At 49.4% G+C, this 25,237-nt stretch overlaps 2 protein-coding genes across 8 annotated transcripts in view; both read left to right on the top strand.

Annotated features, from left to right (window-relative positions):
* The window catches only part of JAKMIP1 (janus kinase and microtubule interacting protein 1), a 156,612-nt gene that overhangs the window by 93,245 nt on the left and 38,130 nt on the right, over positions 1–25,237 (top strand). For 4 of the 7 annotated variants that reach the window (XM_086407510.1, XM_086407503.1, XM_086407507.1 and 1 more), the window contains 5 exons: positions 5,153–5,362; positions 6,209–6,328; positions 10,391–10,537; positions 11,454–11,594; positions 13,281–13,340. In XM_086407510.1, coding sequence (XP_086263636.1) covers positions 5,153–5,362; positions 6,209–6,328; positions 10,391–10,537; positions 11,454–11,594; positions 13,281–13,340 — 678 coding nt within the window. The remainder of the gene's footprint in view (positions 1–5,152; positions 5,363–6,208; positions 6,329–10,390; positions 10,538–11,453; positions 11,595–13,280; positions 13,341–25,237) is intronic. The other 3 variants (XM_086407505.1, XM_086407506.1, XM_086407509.1) reach the window with 1 other exon arrangement.
* On the top strand, positions 21,605–22,103 carry LOC147370314 (uncharacterized). The gene has a single exon (XM_086407512.1). The coding sequence runs from the start codon at positions 21,611–21,613 to the stop codon at positions 21,767–21,769; it is 159 nt and encodes a 52-aa protein (XP_086263638.1). The 5' UTR covers positions 21,605–21,610; the 3' UTR covers positions 21,770–22,103.

The raw sequence follows: 25,237 nt of genomic DNA, 5'->3' as shown, positions 1-25,237 counted from the left end.
GCCGCTTGCTCCCACCGGTAAGATTAGGCAAGTAGGACTCCTGAGGGTCTTTTAAAGACTGAGAAAGAGCATGTCTCTTAAGTACAAATGTCGTCCTGAGCTCACAGTAGCATGTAAGTAAGACAGCCATCATCCAGAACTGTTATTTTTTCCCATCAGTTAGAATCTTATGGTTGCAAATGACAGAAACTCTACCTCAAACCAGTTTTCTTGGCTAAAGTAGCTGGAATAGCCTCTGGCACAGCCCCAGTGGGACTAATGATGTCACCCAGGACCTGGATTTCTTAGGCCCTGCCCCGTCTTTTATCGTTCTCAGACTTTAGACTCTCACTGTGCTGGTGAGATGCCATCATTGTGTCAGACTCAACGTCCTCAGAAGAAACAGCCCAGAGAAAGTGAGAGAAGCTCTTTCTTAACTCCTACGAAGAAATAGGAGGGTCCTAGCAGCACCCTCTTCAGGCTGTTGGCTCTGAGTGGGTCATGTATCCATCCCTGAACCAATTACTATTAAGGGGCGGGGCCATGCAGGTGGTGTGAGCCAATCAGGGCCTGCCCTGGGAATTTGGAGTGGTGCCGCCCCACCCCCTTTCATGGTGATAGTGAGACTGTCAGAGAAGGGGAAATGGATGCAGGGACCAATCCAGGAATGTCCCGCACACTCAGGTGATGGGGTTCAGGGAAGCTCAAGAAGGTCACTGTCAGAAGCTCACACTTCATCACCGTCCTCAGGGCAAGGGGAAGGATCACTAAGATCAGGCTGGGAGCCAGACCAGAGTCAACAAACAAAGAGTGACTTCACAGCCGTGTGAGCTGGCAGGTCTCCTAACCTCTGGAACCCCAGGACTCTGTCTGGGGAAATGTGACAACCTAGAAAATATTGGCTCCAGAATCTATTTCACATTGTCCGTCCATTCCTGGATGCCTTCTCCACTAGTGGAGGCTGTTTTCTAGGAACCTGTTCCATGTGATTGGGTTTAAGCCCTTTTCTCACTTACTGGAATCAAGTAGGAAACGGATGCTCTTCTAAGCTGAGGATTTCCAGAGACATCTTGCTTGTGATGCTGTGCCCTCTTGTGGAAGGGACTAGTGTAATGTGGTGGTGGAAGAGAGTGCTTCCTGGCCCCAGAGCAAAGCCAGAAGTGTGCAGCCAGGATGATGAGGGGAACAGACTGGAACCCTACCTGTTAACTTGTAACAGCTCGCACCACTAATTCCCCTGGCTTTATTTTTTCTCCTAGCACTAAGCATGCTCTAGTCTCCTCCAGTATTGACTTCTTCTGCTTTCAGCTACCCTCCCCTCTGGAATGAAAGCTCTGAGGGCAGGGACTCTGATCTGTTTTGCTCATCAGTGTTTCCAGCATCTGTTGATGGCACTCAATTAGGTATTTGGAATTCAGGAAAACAAGTCTAAGTGGTTTAAATTAATGAACTCCTTTCATATTGTTCTTACAGTTTCTGGGTTGAAATGGGCAGTGGCAACAATGTTTCCCGCGTCACTAAGAGTTCTTCCTTGCAGTGGGGAGCTGCTCCCCACACCTTCAGATCAGGTTTAGTCAAAGTGGGGAGCTGCAGGAGATTGTCTTGGGGGACAGGGAGGGATGCAGAGGGAAGGGGAAAAGCCTTTTTTTTTTTCAAAGGCCACTCAAAGAGCTTGTCAGAACTCTGGGACTTTGCTTGGAAACCTCAGTCTGGAGCTTTAGGGGTACCATTTTCCTCCTTTGTAAATCTCAGTTATATTTTATCAGTTTTTCATAGTCTGCTGTTTAAATAAGATAGCCAGGAGCTAAAGTAGATTAATGATGGCCGCCAACATTGATTGTGTGCTTATAAGATGCCAGGTTCTGTGATAAATTCTTCCCGTAGTTGATCTGAATCTCCCCCTAGTTAAACAGGGTGTTATCATTGTCTCCACCTCACAGAGGCTGAGCCTAATAGAGGTGACCCAGCCTGCCCAGAGTCACACAGCTGGTGGGGGCGGGGATTTGAACTTACTTCTGTCTGCCCTCAGGACAGGGCTCTTAATCAGTATTCTCTGCTTGAGTGATCTGTGTCTTGATTCAAGGTGTCTGATTCAGAGGTAGGAGTTTCAACTTCTGATTCGGGTTACAATCAACTTCAATGTGTACCCTCTGCTAACTGCTAAGTCACTTCAGTCGTGTTGGACTCTGTGTGACCCCATAGACGGCAGCCCACCAGGCTCCCCCATCCATGGGATTCTCCAGGCAAGAACACTGGAGTGGGTTGCCATTTCCTTCTCCAATGCATGAAAGTGAAAAGTGAAAGTGAAGTCGCTCAGTTGTGTCCGACTCTTGGCGACCCCACGGACTGCAGCCCATCAGGCTCCTCCATCCATGGGATTTTCCAGGCAAGAGTACTGGAGTGGGGTGCCATTGAGCGTGCTTAATGAGAAGGGCATTTGTATTTGTTTTCTGGGGCTGCCTTAACAAATGGCCACAGACACACTGAAGTTTATTCCCTTGCTGCTCTGGACGCCAGATGTCCAAAATCAAAGTGTCAGTAGGGCCATGCCCCACTGAAGGCTCTCAGGGAGGGCCCTTCCTTGCTCTTCCAGCTTCTGGGGCCTCCAAGCGTTCCTGGGTTTGTGCCTGCATCACTCCAGTCTCTGCCTCTTACAGGGCTCCCCTCTATGTTTTTCCCATTCCTATGCATCTTCTCTTTGTCCTATGGGGATGGTTGTCATTGGATTTAGGATCCACCCAGTTAATCCAGGATGATCTCCTCATCTTAAGGTCCTTAATTACACTTGTAAAGACCCTTTTCCCAAACAAGTTTCTATTCACAGGTATCTGAATTCAGGATGTGAACATACCTTTTTAGGAACCACAATTCAAACCACTGCTGTGTTCTTCATATTTGCACACCAAAGGAGATAAAAGTCTAGGAAGGACAGGAGGTCCTACTTATTGAGACCTAATATGTGCCTGCAACAGTTATAATTAGAGTTGTTTATTTTATGCCTACCGTGTGTTAGGCACTTTCCATGTATTCATTTCACCCTCACAACATCCCCATGATTATCCCCATTTCACAGATGAGAAAACTGAGGCATAGGAAGAAATCAGGTAACCAAACCAAGGTAATGGAGCCAGTGAGTGGTGGCCTTAGGGCCAGGACCCAGCAATCGGTGGCCTTGCTCCTAAGCAGCCTGCCTGTCTGCTGTCCCCTTCTGTCCTCACATTTCCCCTTTTTACATCCCCATTTTACAAGTGAGCCTGAAGCCTGGAGAGGTCAAATGCCTTGCCAGAGGTCACACAGTTCACCAGTGGGGGCTTAATCTCCAGTTCATACCTTCTTACTCCATGCCTAGTACTTTCCCTCTGGCAAGCTGTTTTATAGCACATGGCTTTAACCTTTGAGTTGGGTAATCCAGGCAATATCCACGTTATGTCACCTTATACGGGCTTGCTCATGGCGGGCATGCACAGGTATGTGTTAAATAATACCGTGTCATAAAGACTCTATCCAGAGTTTGTTGAAACAATTCTTACTAAAGCGTTAGTATTCTTTTCAGAAGTTTTTTGTGTGTCTTATCTCAGAATTTATTCCTAAATTCCATGATGATAATCACTGTAGTTGAAACTATTATGATTTTTGTCAATTAATGAAACTCTAGTACTGGGAAATTTTCTCTTTTAACACCTGTATTAGTTTCCTAGGACTGCTGTTACAAAATACCACGAACTGGGTGGCTTAAGCAACAGAAATGTATTCACTCACAGTTTTGGAGGCTAGAAGTCTGAAGTCAAGGTGTTGCAGGACTTTGTTCTCTGAAGGCTCTAGGGGAGGGTGCTTCCTGATTCTTCCAGCTTCTGGTGGCTCCAGGTGTTCCTTGGCTTGTGGCTGCATCACCCCAGTCTCTGCGGTCATCTCCTCCCTGTGCTTGAGTCTCTTTCCTCTTATAAGGACACCAGTCATTAGAGCCGCCCGACTCCACTGTGACCTCACCTTAACTAGTTATATCTGCAAAGACTCTATTTCCAAATGAAGTCACATTCCCAGGTGGTGAGAAGGGCATGGATTTGGGGAGGGGGCACGCCAGCACAGCACCCTTCCTGGGGCAGTTTCTCAGCTGTTGGCTTTTGTGGCCAGAAACAACTGAAGTGTATGGTATGTGGCAGAAGCTTCCTCCTATGAGCTTTGTTCTTCTTGGTTTCCTGTAGGGAATGAGGGACGAGGCTGAGTGAGCTGGGGCTCGTGCTGAGGCGTGCACATGGGGAGACCGAGGCACTCTGGGGCCCCCAGAAGCAGCCAGTCAGTTCTCTGACTGTGGGACTCCTAGAGGTGTCAGAGCAGGGGGAGGAGGATGGAGCGCCAGCCGCATACAGGGAGTTAGTGTCGTGCGTGAGGACTTGGCTGGTCGGGAAGAGGCTACAGATAGGAAAAGGAAACTACATGGAAACTACAGACTTCCATGGTGATCAGAAGTCTGTAAAGTAGATGGAGACAGTCCCATGGAGGGCAGGAAGGCTGGGGGAGTTGATGAAGCAGAGGGTGGGTGAGAGTGTCAGATGGGGTGAGGAGAGAGGACAGAAAATTGTCCAGTGAGTTTGGGGGCCAGGAGAGGGTTGGAGACCTTAGCGAGAGCTGTTTGCTGAAAGGCTGCAGCCCACTCCAGGATTCTTGCCTCGAGAATCCCGTGGACAGAGGAGCCTGGTGGGCTGCTGTCCATAGGGTCGCACAGAGTCGGACACGACTGCAGTGACTTAGCAGCAGCAGCAGCAGCAGGAGACACAGCCAGATGGGAGTGGGAGGCAGGAGGACAACCAACTCCGACCAAGCTGAGGTGCAGGGGGCAGGGTGGGGAGTGGCTGGGTGACCCTGGAAGGTCAGGATTTGACTTTATGTCATGAAGGTAAGAGAGAAAGAAACATAGGTCAGTTTCGGGGTAAGTGTTTGGTTGATGATATAGGTTGAACCCTCAGCTCTGTGCTTCTCTGTGCTGGGGCCGGTGATTGACAGGGGAGCAGGGCCTGGGCTGTGCCCCACGGTGTCTCTCTGCCCTGTGTTGCTGAGTCCAGCCACCCTGGATCCACGGAGCTGCTGAACCTTCCCCTGGGCCCGAGGCCAGCAAGGGAGAGCACTCCTTGGTCACAAGCCCCTACAGTCAGCTGCTTGTTCTTTCTCTTTTCAGATGGATGAGATCAAGGGGAAAGATCGTGTGATTCTGGCCTTGGAGAAGGAGCTCGGCGTGCAGACTGGGCAGACCCAGAAGCTGCTGCTTCAGAAAGAGGCTTTGGATGAGCAGCTGGTTCAGGTCAGAGAGGCTGAGCGGTACCACGGTAGTCCAAAGAGAGAGCTCCCGCCCGGCATAGGGGACATGGCCGAGCTCATGGGCGTCCAGGTGAGGGGCTCACGAAGCACTGGGGCCATCGAGCCGACCGCCTACCCGTCACTGCTCCCACTGGTCATTCTTCTGGCGAACTTGCCTGCCTGCCTTCCCCCATCTCTCGTTCCCATCCATCTGTATACCCTTCCTTCTCTCCCTTACCCATCCCGCTACACGTGTAGACATTCACTGCAGCCAGGCCCAGTGCTCGGCACAGGGAATGCAGGCTGCTGTTGCCTCTCATGGTCTTAGAGTTCAACTGAAAAGAAAGAAATGAAAGCTTGAATGCCGAGTATCCAGTAAGAGCTCAGAAAGGGACCCAGTGAGGACAATACATGATTTAAAGGCAGAGCCCCCTGCCCAGGAGAGGGAGCTCAGCCAACAGACAGGGCATCTGGGGCCACAGCTGGTAGTTAAGAGGCACAGAGGAGGCCGAAGCTGCAGGCATTAATTCATTCACTCATTCATTCATTCACTAAATACTGAAGTGTCTGTCAGGTAGGCTGTGTGCAGACACCATGTGAGGTCCCTGCATCTCAGTGGTGAGCGAGGTGGGCACAGTGCCTGCCCTTGAGGAGCGTCCTGGCACGTCAGCGACATGCCTTCATCAGAGATGCTCGGAGAGCAGGGGCTGAGATGGGAGGTCCCCAGATCTTACGGAGCTGCTGGAGGGTTTGCCGTCTCATTGCCTTGGAGCTGGTCTTTCCACATGTTGCTTGACTTGGGGGAGCCCCAGCACGGCTGACAGTCCCCCTAATGAGGAGCTCACCTTTGTCCTGAGAGTTTTCCGAGAGGGTCCATGAAGCACTCTGACTCAGTTAAGCTTTTTCAAAGTACATTCGTGTCTTGATTCTATTTTAGGATCAACATATGGATGAGCGAGACGTGCGGCGATTTCAGCTAAAAATTGCTGAACTGAATTCGGTGATACGGAAGCTGGAAGACAGAAATACCCTCTTGGCAGACGAGAGGAATGAACTGGTAATCAGCCCCCCACCCCCTCAGAGGCAGATGGAGCCTGCGGGGTTCGGGAAAGCAGTCCTGGGGCCACAATCCAGGCTCTAAACAGGAAGTTAATACCCAGGCTGTCTGGTTTTCTCTACTTTCCCCTGATTTCTTCCTGGTTAAAAATCAAACACACACTTGTTGAAGAGACCTGTTAGTACCCTTAGTTTCTGCGGGAATTTATCCTGAGCTGACAATCAGAGAAGTTCAGTGAGGAGTCCGTGGAGAGGGTGTTCATTGCAGTGATGTCTGTATATAGTAGCAACCAAAACTGAACCCAAACGAAACCAAACCCCACTTGTTCGATCCTCAAGTACTGATCAAAATAATTATGGAACATTTATGCAGTGAATTGTATGCAGTCATTAAGAATGGTGTTTTAGATCATATTTAACTGCCATGGAAATTTGTCCACAATAAATTAAATAATAAAAGCGGTTTACAGAACAGAAACACATTATCATCATCCTGGATAGTGGAAGTTATTTTAGGTGGTGTGATTATGGACAATTTTTATTTTTTGCTTATCTGTTTACTTTCTTTTGCGTAAAAGTTCACATAGTTCTATTTTTAAAGGTAGTGAATGTGAACTTCTGGTTAAAAAAAAAATCTCAAGTAAAAATAGTAACTTCTTGAAAATGCAGGATTGAACAGTTAAACTAATTTTCATGGAGTGGTAGTCAATATATAAACTTCTCGACAGTGCCTCATAGTATTTCTCTTTATTCAAAATTTTGTTATAAAAGTAAGTGTATCTGTATTTTTGAAACACATGGAGATAAAAAGTGTTATTAAGTGTTACTTCTTCATGGTTTTAACAGGATCAGAATGATTTCATTTCCTTCCAGTATTTTTAAAGGCATATTTTTATATAGCTTTCATCAGATGCTCCACCTCATATTATGTCCCCACTTATTGGGTAAATATTCATGAGCTAAAAAAAAATCCCTCATGAGAGGCAAAATAGTTTACTAAATGGATTAGAAAAAATATATTGCTTGAAACAATTCAGACCTGAAGCATTTAAAGAAAGAATTGATAAGCTTGCCACAACTGGGATTTTTTTTAAATTTATTTTTAATTGGAGGATAATTGCTTTTCAGTGTTGTGCTGGTTTCTGCTGTACAACAGCGTGAATCAGCCATAAGTATGCATATGTCCCCTCCTTTAACCTCCTTCCCACTCTCAGCATTCAACCCTTCTAGGCTGTCACAAAGTAACAGGTTGAGCTCCCTGTTACATAGCAACTTCCTGCTAGCTATCTTTTTAATCTTTTTTTAATCTATTTACAGGTAGTAGTGTATACGTGCCAGTGCTACCTTCTCGGCTCGTCCCGCCCTCTCTTTCTCCCGCTATTTCCACGAGTCTGTTCTCTATGCGAGCGTCTCTATTTTTGCACTACAAATGGGTTCCTCAGTACCATCTTTCTAGAATCAACATATATTCATTAATATGCAATATTTATTTTTCTCTTTCTGACTTAACTTCTCTCTGTATAACAAGCTCTAGGTTCAGCCACCTCACTAGAACTGACTCAAACTCGTTCCTTTTTATGACTGAGTAATATTCCATTTTACATATGTGTACTAACAGCTTCTTTATTCATTCATCTGTCAGAGGACATCTAGGTTGCTTCCATACTGTAAATAACAGTGCTGGGATCTTAAAATCATGAGATAACTGCTGTTAACAGTTTGAAGTGGTTCTGACATGCTTTTCATGTTTATGTGAATGTCTTTACACTCAGGAAGAGCCTTTTTTGTTATTTTATGGTTACACACAGGATAGTTTCCCTGTGTATTGTTTTGCAACTTGCTTTTTTCCCTTGATGTATCAGTTACCCCATTTCCCAACCATGCCTGAGGATCTCCCTTTGTCTTTGTAACAACTGTGTCGAACTCTGTCTGTGTGGCCAAACCATGGTTTACTCAACCACTCCTCTACTGGTAAAGATTTAGGCTATTTCAGGTTTCTCTGCTATTGTACACAAAGCCACACAGCAGATACATTTTTGTTTTTACTTCCTGGAACCTTTATCTCTGCAGAAGATTTCTAGCGGTACAATGTATGAGTCAAGGTACATTTTACATCTCATGACTACCATCAGTGTTTCATCTTAACTCTCACATCCTGGTGACCCAAGGCAGAGGTCTGCAGTCAGTCCCTTGTGTTTGGTTCTTGGTTCTGGCACTTTCTGTGTGACCTTGAGCACATCGCCCCACCTCTCTGTGGCCAGGTTCTTTGTGAAATGGGGATGGGAAGGAGCCCCTCCTGGGATCGAGGTGAGGGTTAAAGGAGAGGGGATGCCTGGACACATGGTGAGTACCTGATGGATGCAGTGGGTCTTGCAGCTGGCATCATATGGATGAATATTTGAGTTGTTTCTAATTTTCATCCATTAAAATAACCCTGCAGAAGCTATACCCATGCACGTTCTCGCAACAAGTGTCTGAGGCAGATACTACCATTGTTGTTCAGTCACTTAGCTGTGCTGGGCTCTTTGCAACCCCATGGACTGTAGCACACCAGGCTTCCCTGTCCTTCACTGTCTCCCGGAGTTTGCTACTGTTATTCCCATCTTATAGATGAGAAAACTGAGGCTGAAAGTTTGGCTGTGGTCTTGCAGCTAGTGTGTTGCCGAGGACACTGTATGCAGGAGGAAGAGAGGATGCTTCCAGTTGTGCAGTCTCCCAGTCCCTGCTCCGTATCCCCCTCCAGCATCATTTCTCGTGTCTCTGTCTCTCTGGACTGGCCTGCACGCAGCAGTCAGAGTGATGGATTGTTCTAGAAGGCAGACCCGACCACAGAATGCTTGTGCCTCAAAGCCTTTGGCCAGAGGAGGGTGGGCGGGGAGGGCTGGCGAGCTGGGGGTGGAAACCGATGATATAGTTCTCAGCTCCCTAAATCAGGCCTCACCAGGCCCAGCCCTTCCCATCCCCCACATTGCGTATTCCCACTGCCGTCCATGAAGCTCCTTGGACGCGCCATGTTCTTGCCCCTTCTGACCCCTGACAGTGTGCCTGCCCTGTCTGGAACATCCATGAGGACCTGTCTCACTGTGTTCCTACCTCTCCTACCATCTTTGCTCTCTTCCCCCATCTCTTGGACGGTCACCCCCAGGTGACTGTGTCTTCCCTTTGACGCAGCCCCTAGGACAGGACCCGGGCCCAAGAGGGGCCCTCCAGATGCTGACCAGATGCGAGGTTGGAGGGACACCCCACCAGTCACAGGGACCATGCTCAGAGGACTCGGGGAGCAGCTCAGGGCCGGGTGCTACCCCATCTTTCTCATACCCGCAGCACTGAGCCGGGCCCAGGGATCCTCTGTTGTCTGAAGAATGCTGAGCTTTCACAAGTCTGAGCAGGCACAAGTCTGTGCCTGGGGAGAAATGGTGGCCAGGAGGAGCTAGATGGCTGGACTGACTTTTATGCATGTGAACCTTGACCTCTGGGGGTTTTGCCTGGAGGTAAGGGAAGTGTCAGAGAAGGCAATGGCACCCCACTCCAGTACTCTTGCCTGGAAAATCCCATGGATGGAGGAACCTGGTAGGCTACAGTCCATGGGGTCGCTAAGAGTCGGACACGACTGAGCGAATTCACTTTCAATTTTCACTTTGATGCATTGCAGAAGGAAATGGCAACCCACTCCAGTATTCTTACCTGGAGAATCCCAGGGACGGGGGAGCCTGGTGGGCTGCCGTCTGTGGGGTCGCACAGAGTCGGACACTACTGGCGTGACTTAGTAGTATAGTATGAGGGAAGTGTGGATGCAGCTCAGGCCTCTTGCCAGCAGGGTGACCTGAGGCAGATCTCTGAGTCTCTGTGTTGGGCTGTACCCCTTCCTCTTGCCTTGCCCGAGGCCTCCTGAGGCTCAGGTGGGAGCCTGTGTCTGGAAGCCAGGTATCTGGGGGCTCTTCCTGGTGTTTGCATCACGTAGGCGATGTGGTCCCCACAGGGACGGCTTCAGCCAGGTGGCATCTCCGCTGGCCTCCACAGCTGGGTCTTACAGCTGCTGCCCTCTGTGTCTGTCTGATTGCAGCTGAAACGCTCCCGCGAGACGGAGGTTCAGCTGAAGCCCCTGGTGGAGAAGAACAAGCGGATGAACAAGAAGAATGAGGACTTGCTACAGAGCATCCAGAGGATGGAAGAGAAGATTAAGAACCTCACTCGGGAAAATGTGGAGATGGTGAGTCATGGACCTGAAGCCCTTGTCTCCACCTGGGCTCCTCCAGCCCCTGACCCGAGCAGTCCAAGTTCTCCTAGGCCATCTCCCACCCGCCCCCCACCCCACCCCACCCCATCCCTCTAGCCTCTGTTCCCCAGAATTCACAGTGCTGTGGGCATCTGTGTCTGAAGGAGCGTGTACCAGGTGGCCTGACAGCGGGTTTGCACCTCCGCTCTGCCATCTCCACCTGGGGTCCTTGGGCCCAGCCCTCTTTCTCATCCATGAAATGGGATTGAAAACATCAGTGCTATAGGGTCAGGGACAGGATGGAGTGATGACACAGAAGGTTCTCACAGAAGACCTGGCACCTTGGGGCAGCTCAGTAGGCCGACAATTACAGTTTTGCTCCAAGTGCTTTGAATCAGGGCCTTTCATTTGCTCCAGCAAGAATGACTGGTCTTTGTGGTCAGAGTGGTGTCTTGCAGCTGATGGTTTAAGGAATACTCTGAGCTTCATTGTCCAAAGTAGCCTCAAGCATGCCTATTGTACAGCTGAGAAGACTGAGGCTCCGGGAGATGGAACACCCTTCTCCCTGTTCCCTGGAACGTCCAGGTGTGAATGTGCATTGTTACCACGTGGTGTGCTCTCTTCCCCCAGCACCCACGCTTTCTAGGCTCAGGGCAGACGTCCACCTCTCCCACCCCGTTGCCTGCTAGTCCTTCCTGTTAGCAGTGGGCACAGTCGGCCCTGCCTCGAGCCTGGCCCTGGTCTGCAGCTGTCTGCTCCTCCAGCGTGGGGACCAGGGAGCAGTCATCCCTCCCTCCATCTTTCCATCCTGTATCCCCAAGCCCACACTCCATACCCTGACGCATGGTGGGTCCCTGACAAGGGTTGTGGATGAGCAGCCCTGTAGTGTCCTCTCTTCCCTTGGCTGCAGAAAGAGAAACTGTCCGCCCAGGCGTCCCTGAAGAGGCACACTTCCTTGAACGACCTTAGTCTGACACGGGACGAGCAGGAGATCGAGTTCCTGAGGCTGCAGGTGCTGGAGCAGCAGCACGTCATTGACGATCTCTCACTGGTATGTCTGCGCCTGCACCAGTGCCAAGCCCTCCGTGGGGTGCCAGGAGACATGGGCCTCCAGAATAGCATCAGGGGTGCAGGCAACGTGGGGCGCAGGGGGGCGGGGGAGCGTCTCACGGAGCTCCTCCTGGTGATGGGGCCTTCCTGCTCCATTCTTCCAGAAAGCAGCCTCCACTTGCTTTACACGACATCACCCGGTATCTGGGAGCGGTTTCCATGGTTACTCTTTTTGCTCAGCTCTTATCCAGAGTTTGCTGCCATTAAGAAGCAGCAACAGCCTCTGTTGAAAAGAGTCTCTGGCCTTTACAGAGTGGGTGTGATCGATCTGTCCTGGAGAAGTCTGATGTTTTTTTTTTTAGCCTATTATTGCAGACTGTGAATTTGAAAACCGGAACCTTATAATCAGACCGGAATTTGAAGGACTTGCTAAGACGTGTGTGTGTGTTTGTAAGATCAAGGAGGGGGGAGTGTGAGTATATCTTAAGGCGGCTGAGTGTGACATCCAGAGACTTCTGCTGCTCTCTGTGGAAGGAGCTTAGGGACCATGAAGGGAGCATTTGTAGTGAGCTTTAGTTGTATCTTAGAAGCAAAGAGTACTACTTCAAAAAATAGAAAAGCCAGTGACCAAAGCTCTAGAAAAGGCTTTGACTGTAAGTTGTCCAATTCACTTTGCTTGCTTATCTCTCCATCTCTGCTCCCTCCTTCCACTCACCCATCTATACTCCCTCTCCTCCTTCCATCTGCCTTCCCATCCTCCTCCTCTCCCATCCATTCCTTCCTCTCTCCATCCTGCCTTTATTCCACCCCCCTCCATTTATTCTTTCAACCTTCTTTGCTTCATTGCACATAAAAGTCTTTATGCCACATAAGGCGAAAAAAACACACCCAGCAAAACGATGACAGGGTTGAAAGAGGAATAATAAACAGATAAGACGAGCGAAAATGAAGATGGCAGCGTCAGTCAAGATCAGGAGGGACACATGGGTGGACCATAGGGTTGTTGCCAGGCACCGTATTTGTCTCTGGGTGTCCTGACAGCCAAAGAGGATAGGAGCAGCCTATCAGAAAGGAGATAATCAGGAAGGAGAGAATTTGCTGCTTCCTTCTGGGGCAGAATGCTGCTACTCCTGCTAATACCCCTGTAGGTGCCATTTCTACGGACAGAAGCCACAGGTAATCGCAGTCTCTTGCAGGGCAGGTTCTAGCACTTATAGCAAAGGAAGAAGCTGAGAATCAGGGAAACGAGGTGTGTGTCATCTGGCCAGGAAGAGGCCCCATGGGGCTTTGGCCGCAGCTCTGTGTGAGATCGAAGCCACGAGTTTATTTTCTGTTGGGGTCACTGACAGTAGGTAACTAGGTAACACCGCTTGACTCGTTTTCACTTTCACCACTTTCAAGTTTTATAGCTTCTGGCCCCAAAGGCAGCCAGGGTGGAGTTTTACAGTACTGGCCAACCTTGGCATTTTTTTTCTGGGAGGGTCCAAGTCCAGTTCACGGTGTGGCTCTGTAGCTGTCAGTTCTGAGAAGCAGCCGTGCCCTGGGTGCTCAGAACCTGGGCCTACCCAGGCCCGGTGCAGACAGGTAGGCGCAGCAACTTTGTGAGTTACGCCCTCTTGGAGCCAGTGGGTCCCTGGGCGTGATGTGAAGACTGGCTGAAGATGCAAATGGTTGTGTTTCCTTCTAGGAGAGAGAACGGCTCTTGCGGTCCAGAAGACATCGCGGGAAGGGCCTGAAGCCACCCAAGGTGAGCCAGCGGTGGCACAGCTGCCCTGCTCTGGCTCCATGCCAGGATCTGCAGGACGGTGGTCCAGGGATGGAGGAGGGGAGCGAGCAACCCATAGAGGGGCCCTGAAGGCAGGCACCCTCATATCTCTGCATATTTGATGCAGAAAAACCTGTTATAACTACTTCTCAAGGCAACATAAATAAGTAGGCCATGGACCTGGTTACTGTCATTTATTCATGGAAAATTTACAGACGTATCCTGTATTTAGGCCTCTGGGGATGTGTGCCCAAAATTAAAAACATAAATACTTAGACCTTTTGAAGGATTTAAAGGATACCTGGTCTTGGTTTATAACATCTATATATCCTGTTTTGAAGAATCAGGGGCTTCAGGCTTTTTTGGAATGATGCAGAATGCATTCTTCCTGGAAAATGTGGTTTTGCCCTTTTTATAGAGACGTTGTCCAGATGTCCAGTGAGGTGAGCAGAGGCAGTCTTGGAAAACTCAGATGCCCACAGGGATCGAGCTGGAAAGTAAAAGAACAAATTGGTTTTTTTTTTTAAGATTTTTTTGATGTGGACCATTTCTTAAGTCTTTATTGAATTTGTTACACTATTGCTTCTGTTTTATGTTTTGGTTTTTTGACAAGGGGGCATGTGGTATCTTAGTTCCCAGACCAGGTAGGTATAGAACCCACACTCCTGCATTGCAAGGTGAAGTCTTAACCTTTGAACTGCTACAGAAGTCCTGCAAATTGCTATTTTTTAAAAGGCCTTAGTTTGCATTAACACCTGGAAACATTTTTCACTTCCATGAAGATGTGGGCCTGGTCACCTTCTTATTAAACCAGATGCCCCTCCTGGTTTATCTTTTGGTAGAGATATGGCTATATGGAAATATTTCTCATCTATAAAGAAAACAGCCATGCAGATGTCTTACTGAATGACCATGGATATATGGCTTTGGTGTCAGTGGGACAATAGGGAGTGATGGGGACTGTGAAAAACTGGGTCCAGAATATCAGTTGCTGTAAGAAAGTGAGCCAGGTGATGTCAGATAATTCAGTTATTCAAGAGACGTGGAAATCTCTGCATTAGTGTCCTAGGACTTCTGTAACAAGGTACCACAAACTGGGTGTCTTAGAACAGAAATGTATTAGCTCAAGGTTTTGGAGTCTAGATCTAAAATCAAGGTGTTGGCAGCATGATCCCAGCCTTTAGGGAGATCCTTCTTTGCTTCTGGTGATTTACTGGAAAATTGGTATTATTTGACAAGACTTTCCTTGTCTTCAGTTCAGTTCGGTCACTCAGTTGTGTCTGACTCTTTGCGACCCCATGGACTGCAGCACGCCAGGCCTCCCTGTCCACCCCTCTCTGTTCCTTGTCTTAAAGCTGCACAGCTGCAGTCTCTACTTTTGTTGTCATGTGCTGTTTTCCCTGTGTGTCTCTGTTTTTGCATAGCCATCTTCTTATAAGGACATTAATCACACCCCAATCCAGTGTGCCCCCCTTTTAACTGATTATTGCAATGATTCTATTTCCAAGTGAGGTCACACTCTGAAGTACTGGGGGGTTAGGGCCTTAATATAACCTTTTTGGGTTGGGGGGCTCATTTCAACCCATAACACTTCTATGTAAAATCTCAGGATTGTGAATGTTGGTGCAAATTGTTTATAGTACACTCTGGGCACATAAAATATATCTTGAACCAAATTTGTACATTTGGATAAAGGTTTATTTATAGCATCTTATTTAATCGTCATAGCAACCCTGTGAGGTTGGTGTTATTTTTTCTATTTTAAAATTACAGGAAGTATATAGGTATAAAATATATAAATGAGTCAAAGAGGAAAAGTAACAGACCGACATTTAAACTCAAGTCTGGGGCTCCAAGGCCCAAGCTTATGCCACCAAGTCAAGTTGAATGAGGTACAAGTCTCTATGCACTGACATTAGAATCTCAGAAATGGGAAGCGGTTCAGCAGAACTTGGTTATATTTAAATACCTATTTTTATTATGGACGTAGTATAGCCACATTATAGACTATCTGGAACATAGTGGTCCATCATGGCAGTGCCTCCGCGGTGCAATCAATGTTGGCATTTTAATGCAATCTCCTTCCCCCATCCTTGTTCCGCTTCACATTTTTTAGATACTGTAGCTGTAATTGTAGAATACATTTTTGCACCCTGGGTTTTTACTTACCATTATACTATAAAGCATTTTTCCGTGTTATGATGCTGTCATCATAAATACGAATTTTCAAGACTACATAATCTGTTGAGTGGATGGGCCATAAATTTGTCTAACATTCTGTGTCCACCAAGCGTGTCTGCTTCCAGCTCCTCATGGTTGTGAATAATACTGCAGTAAATGTGTCTGTGCTTAGCAGACTGCTCTTCACCAGCCAGTTCTGCTAGATTCCCTGAGTGTTGAACATTTCATTGGGTGACCACCCTTTCGGTCTTCTTGGACTCCCCGCTTCTGTAACTGTAACCACAGTGAACTCCTTTTGTCCAGAAAACTGTCCATAGTCTAGATCGTTCCCATGGATAGATTCCCGGAAGTCTACATGTGGGTCAGAGGGTGTGAAGGCTTCGATCAAGAACATTCAGCCTTCTGTCTGCTGTATAGAAGGGCTGTGTCCTTTTGCCCCGTTGTCAGTAATGTACACGATGGCCATTTTCACCACAAGACATGTTTAAAAAGTAACCATCGAAAGGAATTCAGTTTGTTGCATGAACTGGCTGTGTTGTGGCCTCATACACCCCAGAAAGGGTTTCAGGAAACCCAGTTTTGTGCCATGACTATATTTTTCAAATGTTGTCAGAATATCCAGAATAAGAGATTGTTTCCCTTTTCCTGTTTCTGAATGTGTCTATGGGAAGAGAACTTCACAAAGGCCTAGACTGGACTTAGGATTGGCTAGGCTTGCATGTACTGCAGGCAAGGTGGGCAGGAGCTGTGTCCTGCTCACTATGTCCTGGTCATTGCCTGGCACAGAGTGGGTGTCCCTAAACAGTTGTTGACTGAATAAACAAATTGCTCTTACTGGAAAAAACGCATTTACCTAACACTGGATCATTCCAGGATGCGGAAGTTTGGTCACTGTAATTACAAGAGTTTGACGCCACTAAAGGCAGAGTCTTGGAACCTCTAGGGGAATTTCCTGACCCGGCTTGGGGTCTTTCCCACTTACTGTGACCCACCAGTATTTTCCTTTTTCTCAGGATTCAATGTACAGCTGTTTCCCTTATGCTCCTGCTTAATCCTAGCTAGTCCAGGGCCGGATGGATGAGTGGATTCATCGGGACCTGGGCAGGTTTTTAGTCCCCAGGGCTTGGCCCTCAGGCCTGGGCGGCTTCCCTTCCTTCTTTCCCACATGTCGTGGGGATCAGTACTTTCTTTTCTCTCCTTAAATAATCTTCCTTGCACTCTGTCCCTCATGCATACATGCACTTTATCACTTTGTCCGGGTCTTTATGTGACAGAGTGTCTCGGTGAATGCACCGAAGATTCCAGAACTTTCCGTCCCTGCTCTCCAGCTGTTGCAAGCCTCTTTGGACTCTGTAGTTCCCTGCCAAGGGTCTGCTCCATTTCCACACCATAGCCCAGCTGCTGCAGATGCTCTGAGGACACAGCAGTCATCTTCCAGGGCAGCCAGCATATCCTCAACAGCTCCCGACCTGTCTCACTGGGCTCCTGGGGACAAGACTGGTGTTGGCTGTCCCTGCCTGGGGACTTGCCATTGATTTTTCAGCCCTGGGTGGGGGTTACAGGAGAAGGACCTTAAGTGGTTCCTTGGGCCCTGTCCAGGGTTCAGGGCTTGCTCTGTGGAAGGTGTGATCAGGACCTAACTGGAAACAGAGCCCCTGCCCTGAAGTGGCAGGAGGTAGTGGGTCAGCCATTGGAACGTGCAGCCTAGCAAGGGAGAGATGTGTCTTAGGAGAGAGCTGGGCCCATAAAGAATGGCTAAAATGAGTACAGTTTGCTCACTTGTCTTGAAAGTAGAGCTAAGATCTTGGACGAGGCTCAGGAACCATGGCCTGGAGCAGCAGGAAGTCAGGCCAGCTCCTAGCTGTGAAGCCTTGAACTCTGAGAACCTGTTTCCTGGTTCTTAAAACATCATATCTATGGGATCAATTGAAGCATCTGGCTCCAGGCCTGAAGAGTAGACAGGAATCAGTAAATTATATTATCCTTTTTCTTTCTCCCTTCATCTTAAATGAATAGCTTTCCTTTGGAGGGCCTGTTAGATGCAGGCCCTGCATGGGGGGGTTAGATGTGAGGCCCTGCCTCACCCTGCCCCCCATCCCCCTCTAACTCATGGCCCCCATTTTTAAAAGAGGCGGCTTCCCTATAGCTTAGATGGTAAAGAATTTGCCTGCAATGTAGGAGACCTGGGTTCAATCCCTGGGTCAGGAAGATCCCCTGGAGAAGGAAATGGCAACCCACTCCAGCACTCTTGCCTGGAGAATCCCATGGACAGAGGAGCCTGGCAGGCTACAGTCCTCGGGATAACAAAGAGTTGGACATGACTGAGTGACTAACACTGCTACTACTGCATTTTTAAAGAGAGAGAAATAGTCTCAGGTAGCAGCAAGGTGACATCCCCACCCTTTGAGGGAGGCTGGGAAACATCAAAGCACCACTGGAGAGTCGGCCCTTCCTGGGATCCAAGCGTCAGCTCTGTGGTCCCCTCTCCCGAATGGACCAGGCCTCTTCTGTCACCAGGACGCAGGTCACCCTGGGGATCTTCTCGAAGGTCACTCCTGGTTCGCAGCCCCTGCATTCACTCTGACAGTACACCTGAAACCTATCCAAACTTGACCTTGTGCCCCGAGGCCAAGCCCACAGCCTTGTGGGAGGAAGAACTCGGTGTCTGAAGCTGCCCTGGGACAGAAGCTGGGGTGACATGCCTTAGCCTGGCCACACGCCTGAGTGCTTTCCATCACGTGCACACTTTCTCCATTTTTAAGTAGCCAAAGAAACCCTTTTTCCCCTCTCTGGTCATTTCCACTTGACTTTGTTCCCAGACCGCCTTTCCCCCACGGCTCCGTCCTCAGCCTTTCAGCGTGGGGAGGGCTGGCTCCTGCCTTGTTTGCCGGGTTATAAGCAGCCCCTAGCACAGCGCCTGGCCCTCACCGTGGGGCTCGATCGCATGGACTAAGGGGGCTGTTTATCCTTGCAGTCTTGCCAGGGTTCCCCTCCGAGCAGCAGGCAGCCAAGGGCTTTCGCTCCGTGTTTCAGTCCCTGAAAGGGATGAGGGCTTGGCCCTTCCAGCCTGGGCAGCAGCCCATCATCTTGTTCCCTCTTCAACGGCCAGGCAGGTGGCTAAGCTTCACATCAGAAGCACGTGAAGCCCCACAGGGAGCTGCTCCAAGGGCCGCCTGCTGGCTTTGTGGGCCCTTCGGTAAAGGACTCGAAACGATTGGGGCACTGGAGATGGAACACGGGCGCGGTTTTGAAAGTGCAGGGCCACACTCAGGCAGCTGAGTGGCTCAGCCGCACACGCAGTCTGTACTGTCCTACCTGGGGCAACATCGCAGGTTGCTGGGCAATGGAGAGAGGGAGAGCAGAGCTAGGAGCCTGCCTTGGCCATTTCACCTGCCCAGCGTACCTCATCTAGCACAGCAATGCCCATGGGGACATCCAGATCACTTCCAAAGACTTTGGGATAGACAGGAAGTAATGGTGGTCATAGGCAACATATTCTAGCAGGACAAGACACTCCAACACCAGGAGTGAGCCTGGGGGTGAGACTCAGTCTTCAGAGAGGACCACGCTAGAAGGCAGGTCTGCAGCTCCTGGCCCCCTGCCTAGAGTCAGGAGGGGACCCTAGATCCAGTGTGGAGGGGCTTGAGGCAAAGGCTCCCTGATTCCAGACCCTCCCTTCCAGGCCCTTGCTTCTTCATCTGTGTCCACCTCCTTCCTTTGGGTCCTCATCTTCTGTTCTGGGACCATTGCCACAGCTCTCTGGCTGCTCCCCTGCTTCCAGTATCTTCTCCCACCAGAACTGTCTTTTTAAGGCAGAGGTCTTACCCTGCCACCTTCTTCCTTAAAAAACCCTCCACTGGTTCTCCTTTTCTCAGGAGATGAATCTAGGGCCCTTTGGCTGGGCCCTCAGGGCCTTCCAGGACCTGGTCCTGCTCACCTCCTGCCCCGACCTTGTGGCAGCTCGTGTCCAGCCGAGGCAGAACAGCTCTCAGCCCCTCCATCCCCCTATCCCTCTCATCATTGTCTCGGTGCATCTTGTTGCCCTGGGCATAACAGAGCGTCAGGTGATGGGTACAGAGGAATTTTCACTCTTGAGGAATTTCTGGCAAAGTGGGTCTAAGTAGATCCAGGAGGCAGCCCACTGTACATGTGTCATGGCTTCCACAGAGCCAGGAATCCTTCTGCCAGGGATCCTTCTTCCAGGCAGAGGCTGTCTTTGGTTTTTCTTGAGGGTCCAAGTGCAGAGCAGCTTAGAGAGAAATCAAGTCTTTAGGCTTGTTGCAGAACTCAACAGTTTGTAGATGGCTTGACTTCTAGGATTATCTCCCTCCTCCCTGTTAGCTGAGATTTTTTTTCTATTGCTAGTGCCAAAAATTCAAAGTCGTTTAAGCAAATAAATGAATTTATATAGCTAAGAAGTCTAGACGTCCGGTTTCAGGTACAGCTGGATCCAGATGCTCACGCGCAATTATCAGGGACTTGTCCATCTCCATCTTTCAAGTGTGCTTTCCTCTGGACTGGCCTCTTTCTCAAGCAGACTCTCCCATGTGGTGGCCCAAACAGCTTTAGCAGCTTCCAGCTGGCATTATACCTGACAACCAACCTTTGTGGTCAGAGGATCTCTCTCCTCAGTGGTTCCAGCAAAAGTCCCGGGACCGGTGCTCCTGGGTTCAGCCTGGTCACAGGTCCATTCCTGACCCAGTCCCAACTCTGGAGGCACCTCATTTGGAAAGACAACTTAAAGACTTAGCACTAAATTGCATAGTGTGACCTGGTTACATAGCTCATATCATGGCTACTTTGAAAGGATCAAACATTATTGAAGTTGAAATATATATGAACTTGGCTATATGTATTTTTTTCTCTTGTGAATTGGGGCTTCCAAAGTGGTACTAGTGGTAAACAACCTGCCTATCAGTGCAGGAAACTAAGAGACTTGGGTTCGATCAGTACCTGGGTTGGGAATATTCCCTGGAGGAGGGCATGGCAGCCCACTCCAGTCAGTATACTTGCCTGGAGAACCCCATGGACAGAGGAGCCTGGCAGGCTGTAGTCCATGGGGTTGCAAAGAGTCAAACATGACTGAAGCATCTTAGCACACACTTTTGTGAATTATTCTTTGCCTCTTAATGTTGCTTTGTGCTTAGTTGCTCAGTCGTGTCTGACTCTGCGACCCTGTGGACTGTAGCCCACCAGGCTCCTCTGTCCATGGGGATTCTCCAGGCAAGAATACTGGAGTGGGTTGCCATGCCCTCCTCCAGGGTTGCTTTAATACCTTTCAAATAAAAAGGTTTACTTTTTAATGGTGAAATCTACCCTTTTTTCCCGCTAGGAGGGTTTTTGCATTTGATCTTGTGGCTAGAGAAGCTTCTGCAAGAAGGTGCCCTCATAGGTGCTACATGGGTGTGGGAACTGAGGGCCACTCTAGCTGCCATTTTTCTATCGGATGGTGGTTTGCTTCAGTTCATATAAATGGTAAAACAAATGCTTATGGAAGAATTGCTAAGAACCCATGAGTTCAGCTAGTCTGGGGGCACGCACAGGGTGAGGGGATGAACCGAGAAATTTCCTAAGTACACGAGGCAGGAGGCACCTCCCTGTTTTGTGCTCTGGTCCTGAAGAAGGTTCTCTCGGCATCACGGTTGCTAAGGCTGTTCCCAGGGGCCCTGACGACAGGGCGACTCGGGGAGCCTGGGGCTGGGAGGAAAGCCCCCAGAGAATCAGCCAGCCTGAAGGCTGTCTGCTGTGACTGATTCACCCAGGCCCAGCCCCTGGAAACTGGCTCCTCTCAGCCCACGATCTGCCCCAGAGCCGGCATCCCTTTTAACAAAGGCACACCTTCTAGAGCATCCTGGTTGTTCTCAGAACGGTGCAGCGGAGAAGGAAGGCAGTGGACCTAGTGTGGTAGAGGAAACGAGAGCGCTCTGCAGAAGAATCGGTGCTTCCTCCCAGGACTCGAGAGAGGCCTGGAATCTGGTGGCAGTGATGTGGCTTCCAGCTCCCCTGACATACACAGGCTAGCGGGTCTCAGACTCTCTGCCCCGCCCCCTCCCCGCTCCCGCATCCCCACCATGGAGTACGTCCTCTTCGTGCTGTATTTCTCCTTTTTCCTCTGTCTCTGCACCCTGGTGTGTCTGTACTTTTCTGGCTGCCAGGAGATGACCTACAAGCATGAAGGTAAGCGGCCAGCTTTGGGTCAGTTGCAGTCGTGTGAATATCAGCGGCTGTGATTGGAAAGCTCTTTCCTGTGCCTGGGATTATTGGGAATGACATGGAGGAGAGAGGAGGCCGTGAGAAGCTGGGCTCAGCCAAGAGGTTGTTTATTTGGGGGACGGGGTGCCTCCCTTTTTCCACTCTGTTCACGTGATCTGCTAAGAATGAGCACCTCTGTATATGCAGCATGTCAGTGGAGAAGAAATGTTTATTTTCCAGTCATAGCTGCCCAAACTGCATTTCAAGCGTTTGGGTTGGTTTATAGAAAGATGTCAGCAAGACAGGGCTTTGGTGGCAAAGAAAATAGAAGTCTGGAGAGGTGGGCCCTTTTCCATAGAGGATGCATTTGGAGTGAGCAAAGATGGAAATCTTATGTTCCTGAAGTTATTTTTTCCTTAGGAATTTCCCAGGGAATTTTTGAATGATGGAGGCTCCAAAAAATCGACAGTTTCTATTGTGCTTGACTTTCTTTAAAAACCCCATTATGAGCTGAGCGTTTGAGAAACAGTATTTCCAGGTGATTTTCCTTTCATTCCTTGGAGGCTTGTATGTAATTTCGTGTATATGAACATGCAGTGGAAGGCAGGGTTGCTTGGTCTCCAAAGAAGACAGCCACCAGATTTTCACTTGAAACGTTGTCTTTTTTTTTTTTAAAGCTTGTTTTTTTATTAATAAAGCCATAAATTTATGTGGTGCATTTTGGCTTCCCATATAATACAGTCAATTTAAAAAAACTAACTCTCAGGAAACAAACCAACCCAACCCGTATGTCACACAAGGTGGGGGTGACTCGTGGTCACCTCCCTACTGCCTTGGAATTTGTGTGTGCTGTGGATTCATGGATCGTCTCCTTTGTGGTCATAGGATTATATATTTTAATTTTTTAATTAGAGGAAAGTTGCTTTACCATGTTCTGTTGGTTTCTGCCATACCACAACGTGAATTAGTCCTAATTGTGTATGTATATCCCCTCCCTCTTGAGCCTCCCTCCCCCGTCCCAGCCCTCCCCTCTAGGTCATCACAGAGTGTCAGGCTGGTCTCCCTGCCTTTTACAGCAACTTCCCACTAAATATCTACTTTACACAGGACAGTGCATGTTGGTCAGTGCTACTTTCTCAATTTGTGCCACCCTCTCCTTCCCCTCCGGTGTCCATAAGTCAGTTCTCTATATTATACTTTGAATGTCCTTGTGTGTTTGAGCCCGCCTTCGGAGCTGTTTCTTCCTTCCCTCCTCCCAGCGTACTTCCTCAGGTTCTGTCTCTGGAGCCACATGATACTTCGAGGCGCTCCACTGGGATCCAGGCAGGTCAATTTTAAATGCACAGCTGCAGCGTCTGTAGTTAATACCCTGGTTGTTATTTGTCATTGTTTAGTCACTAAATCATATCCGACTCTTTTGCAACCTCACGGACTGTAGCCTGCTAGGCTCCTCTGTCCGTGGAATTTTCCAGGTGAGAATACTGGGGTGGATTGCCATTTTCTTCTCCAGAGGAATCTTCCTGGCCCAGTGATCAAACTCACATCTCCTGCTTCTCTTGCACTGTAGGCAGATTCTTTACCATTGAGCCACCTGGGAAGCCCAGTACTCTGTTTTAGGGCTCAGTAATTCCCAGGTGGCGCCAGTGGTAAAGAACCCGCCTGCCAATGCACAAGACATAAGAGATGTGGGTTCGATCCCTGGGTCAGGAAGATCCCCTGGAGGAGGGCATGGCAACCCACTCCAGTATTCTTGCCTGGAGAATCCCAAAAAAAGGAGTCTGGTGGGCTTCCATCCATAGGATCACAAAGAATCTGACACAGCTGAAGTGACTTAGCATGCACGCAATTGAGTATTTAACTCTCAGTCCCACAAAGTTTCAAAAAGCAGGTCACCCTAGGTAATGGAGCACTGAGTCATCACCCGCCCCCCCAAGAATAGCCCGCAATGCCTGCAGTGGGTGACCACCGCCTGCGCAATGCCTGCAGTGGGTGACCACCGCCTGGCCTCGTGTCTTGGCCATGTGGAGACTGTGAGGCTTAATGTTTCCTGGGGCTCCATCCTTGTGCTGGGCAGGGGCCTCGCTGCGTCACTGCTCACTGCTGATCAGCACAACAGGCCTGTCCCTGGAGGCCTTGCAGTTAGCAGTGTTTACAAGAAATGAGGTCAGCTGAGTGGCTGCCCAGAAAAACAAGGAGCCTGGGGCTCGGGTGAACCGCATGTGTGCAGACGAACTGAGTGCTATGAATGTGTCCGCCATCAAAGGTCATGGCCACAGCTCTCTGGAGGTGTGGCGTCTGGAGCATCATTGACACAAACTCAGGGGGATTTCTCAACCCGGGGGCTGGAAGTGTGCCTTTGAGCATAGGAATGTCTCCTCCAACTCCACTCAGAGAGGATTGCATTTGACGTTGACGGAGTCTAGTAGGGACTCATGTCTACCTGGTGGACTCGCCTGGGGTGCACCGCCAGGTGGCTGCCCACCGATGCGGGCTGCAGGAGCGAAGGAAGGGACACCACGTGCAAACCCAAACTACTCGTGGGTGAACGTTTGTTTACCGTTGAGTTCTTTGCAAATACTTATTGAGCAACCAGTATTTCTTGAGCGTGTCAGGCCTTGACATCAGCACAGTGTATCTTATGTTAGGCAGTGATGAGCATTATGGAGAAAAATAAAAGAAGAAGAACAGAGAGGCGGGGGTGGGGAAAGGCTAGTTAAGACTTTGATGTGGTGATCAGGGAAGTCTTTTGATAAGTTATGTTTGTGCAAAAACTGGAGGGAAGGGAAGGAGAGGGTCACGTGGGTTCTGGGGGACAGCATCTGGGAGTGCAAAGGCCCTGCGGCAGGCACGTGGAAGGGGCGGAGGTGTGCTCGGCAGTGTGGCTGGAGCACAGTGGTGAGGAGGGGATGAGGCCGGAGCGAGCGGGGGCAGGCGCAGGGCCTGTGGACCGCGCTGTCGATGTTGGCTTCCACTTAAGTGTAGTGCAGGGCTTTGAACAAAGGACAAACACAACGGGATTCTTGTTACAAAATAGTCACTCTGGCCACCAGGTTATGGGACAAAGGCAGAAGCCGGAAGGCCAGTAGTGAGAGGTGATGGTGGCTTGGACCAGGAGGCAGGTGCTGGTTCGTGGAGGCTTGGATCGTGGGTTGAAGATCGAGCCAGCAGGGTTTCTCTCAGAGGCGTGGAGCATGGAGTGGAGAAAGGGGTTGGTTTTTGGCCTGAGGAACTGTAGAGGTGGAGCTGCCAGTGGTGAACACAGGTTAGTCCGAACCTGGAAACAGCCGGTTCGGGAGTGTTAGGTCAGTGTTCTCCAGCCTCCCTGGAACTGTCTAGGAGGTGCCTGACGTGTGACCCGGGAGTTCAGAGGGCAGTACATGTCCCACCTGTGTTAAATAAACAAAAAGCATAAGGCGAAAGCAGTTTGCAGAAACACAATTGTCAATGCAAGGCCATCGTGGGCGCCAGCCGTGGCCGGGGGCCTCCCTCAAAGCCCCATGAGAGAT

Source organism: Bos grunniens, chromosome 6, assembly GCF_055505025.1.
Source record: "Bos grunniens cultivar Pamir isolate PY7600 chromosome 6, Bosgru_T2T1.0, whole genome shotgun sequence".
NCBI lineage: Eukaryota > Metazoa > Chordata > Mammalia > Artiodactyla > Bovidae > Bos > Bos grunniens.
The sequence above is the reverse complement of the archived record's forward strand: the minus strand, read 5'-3'. Positions and strand labels throughout refer to the sequence as shown.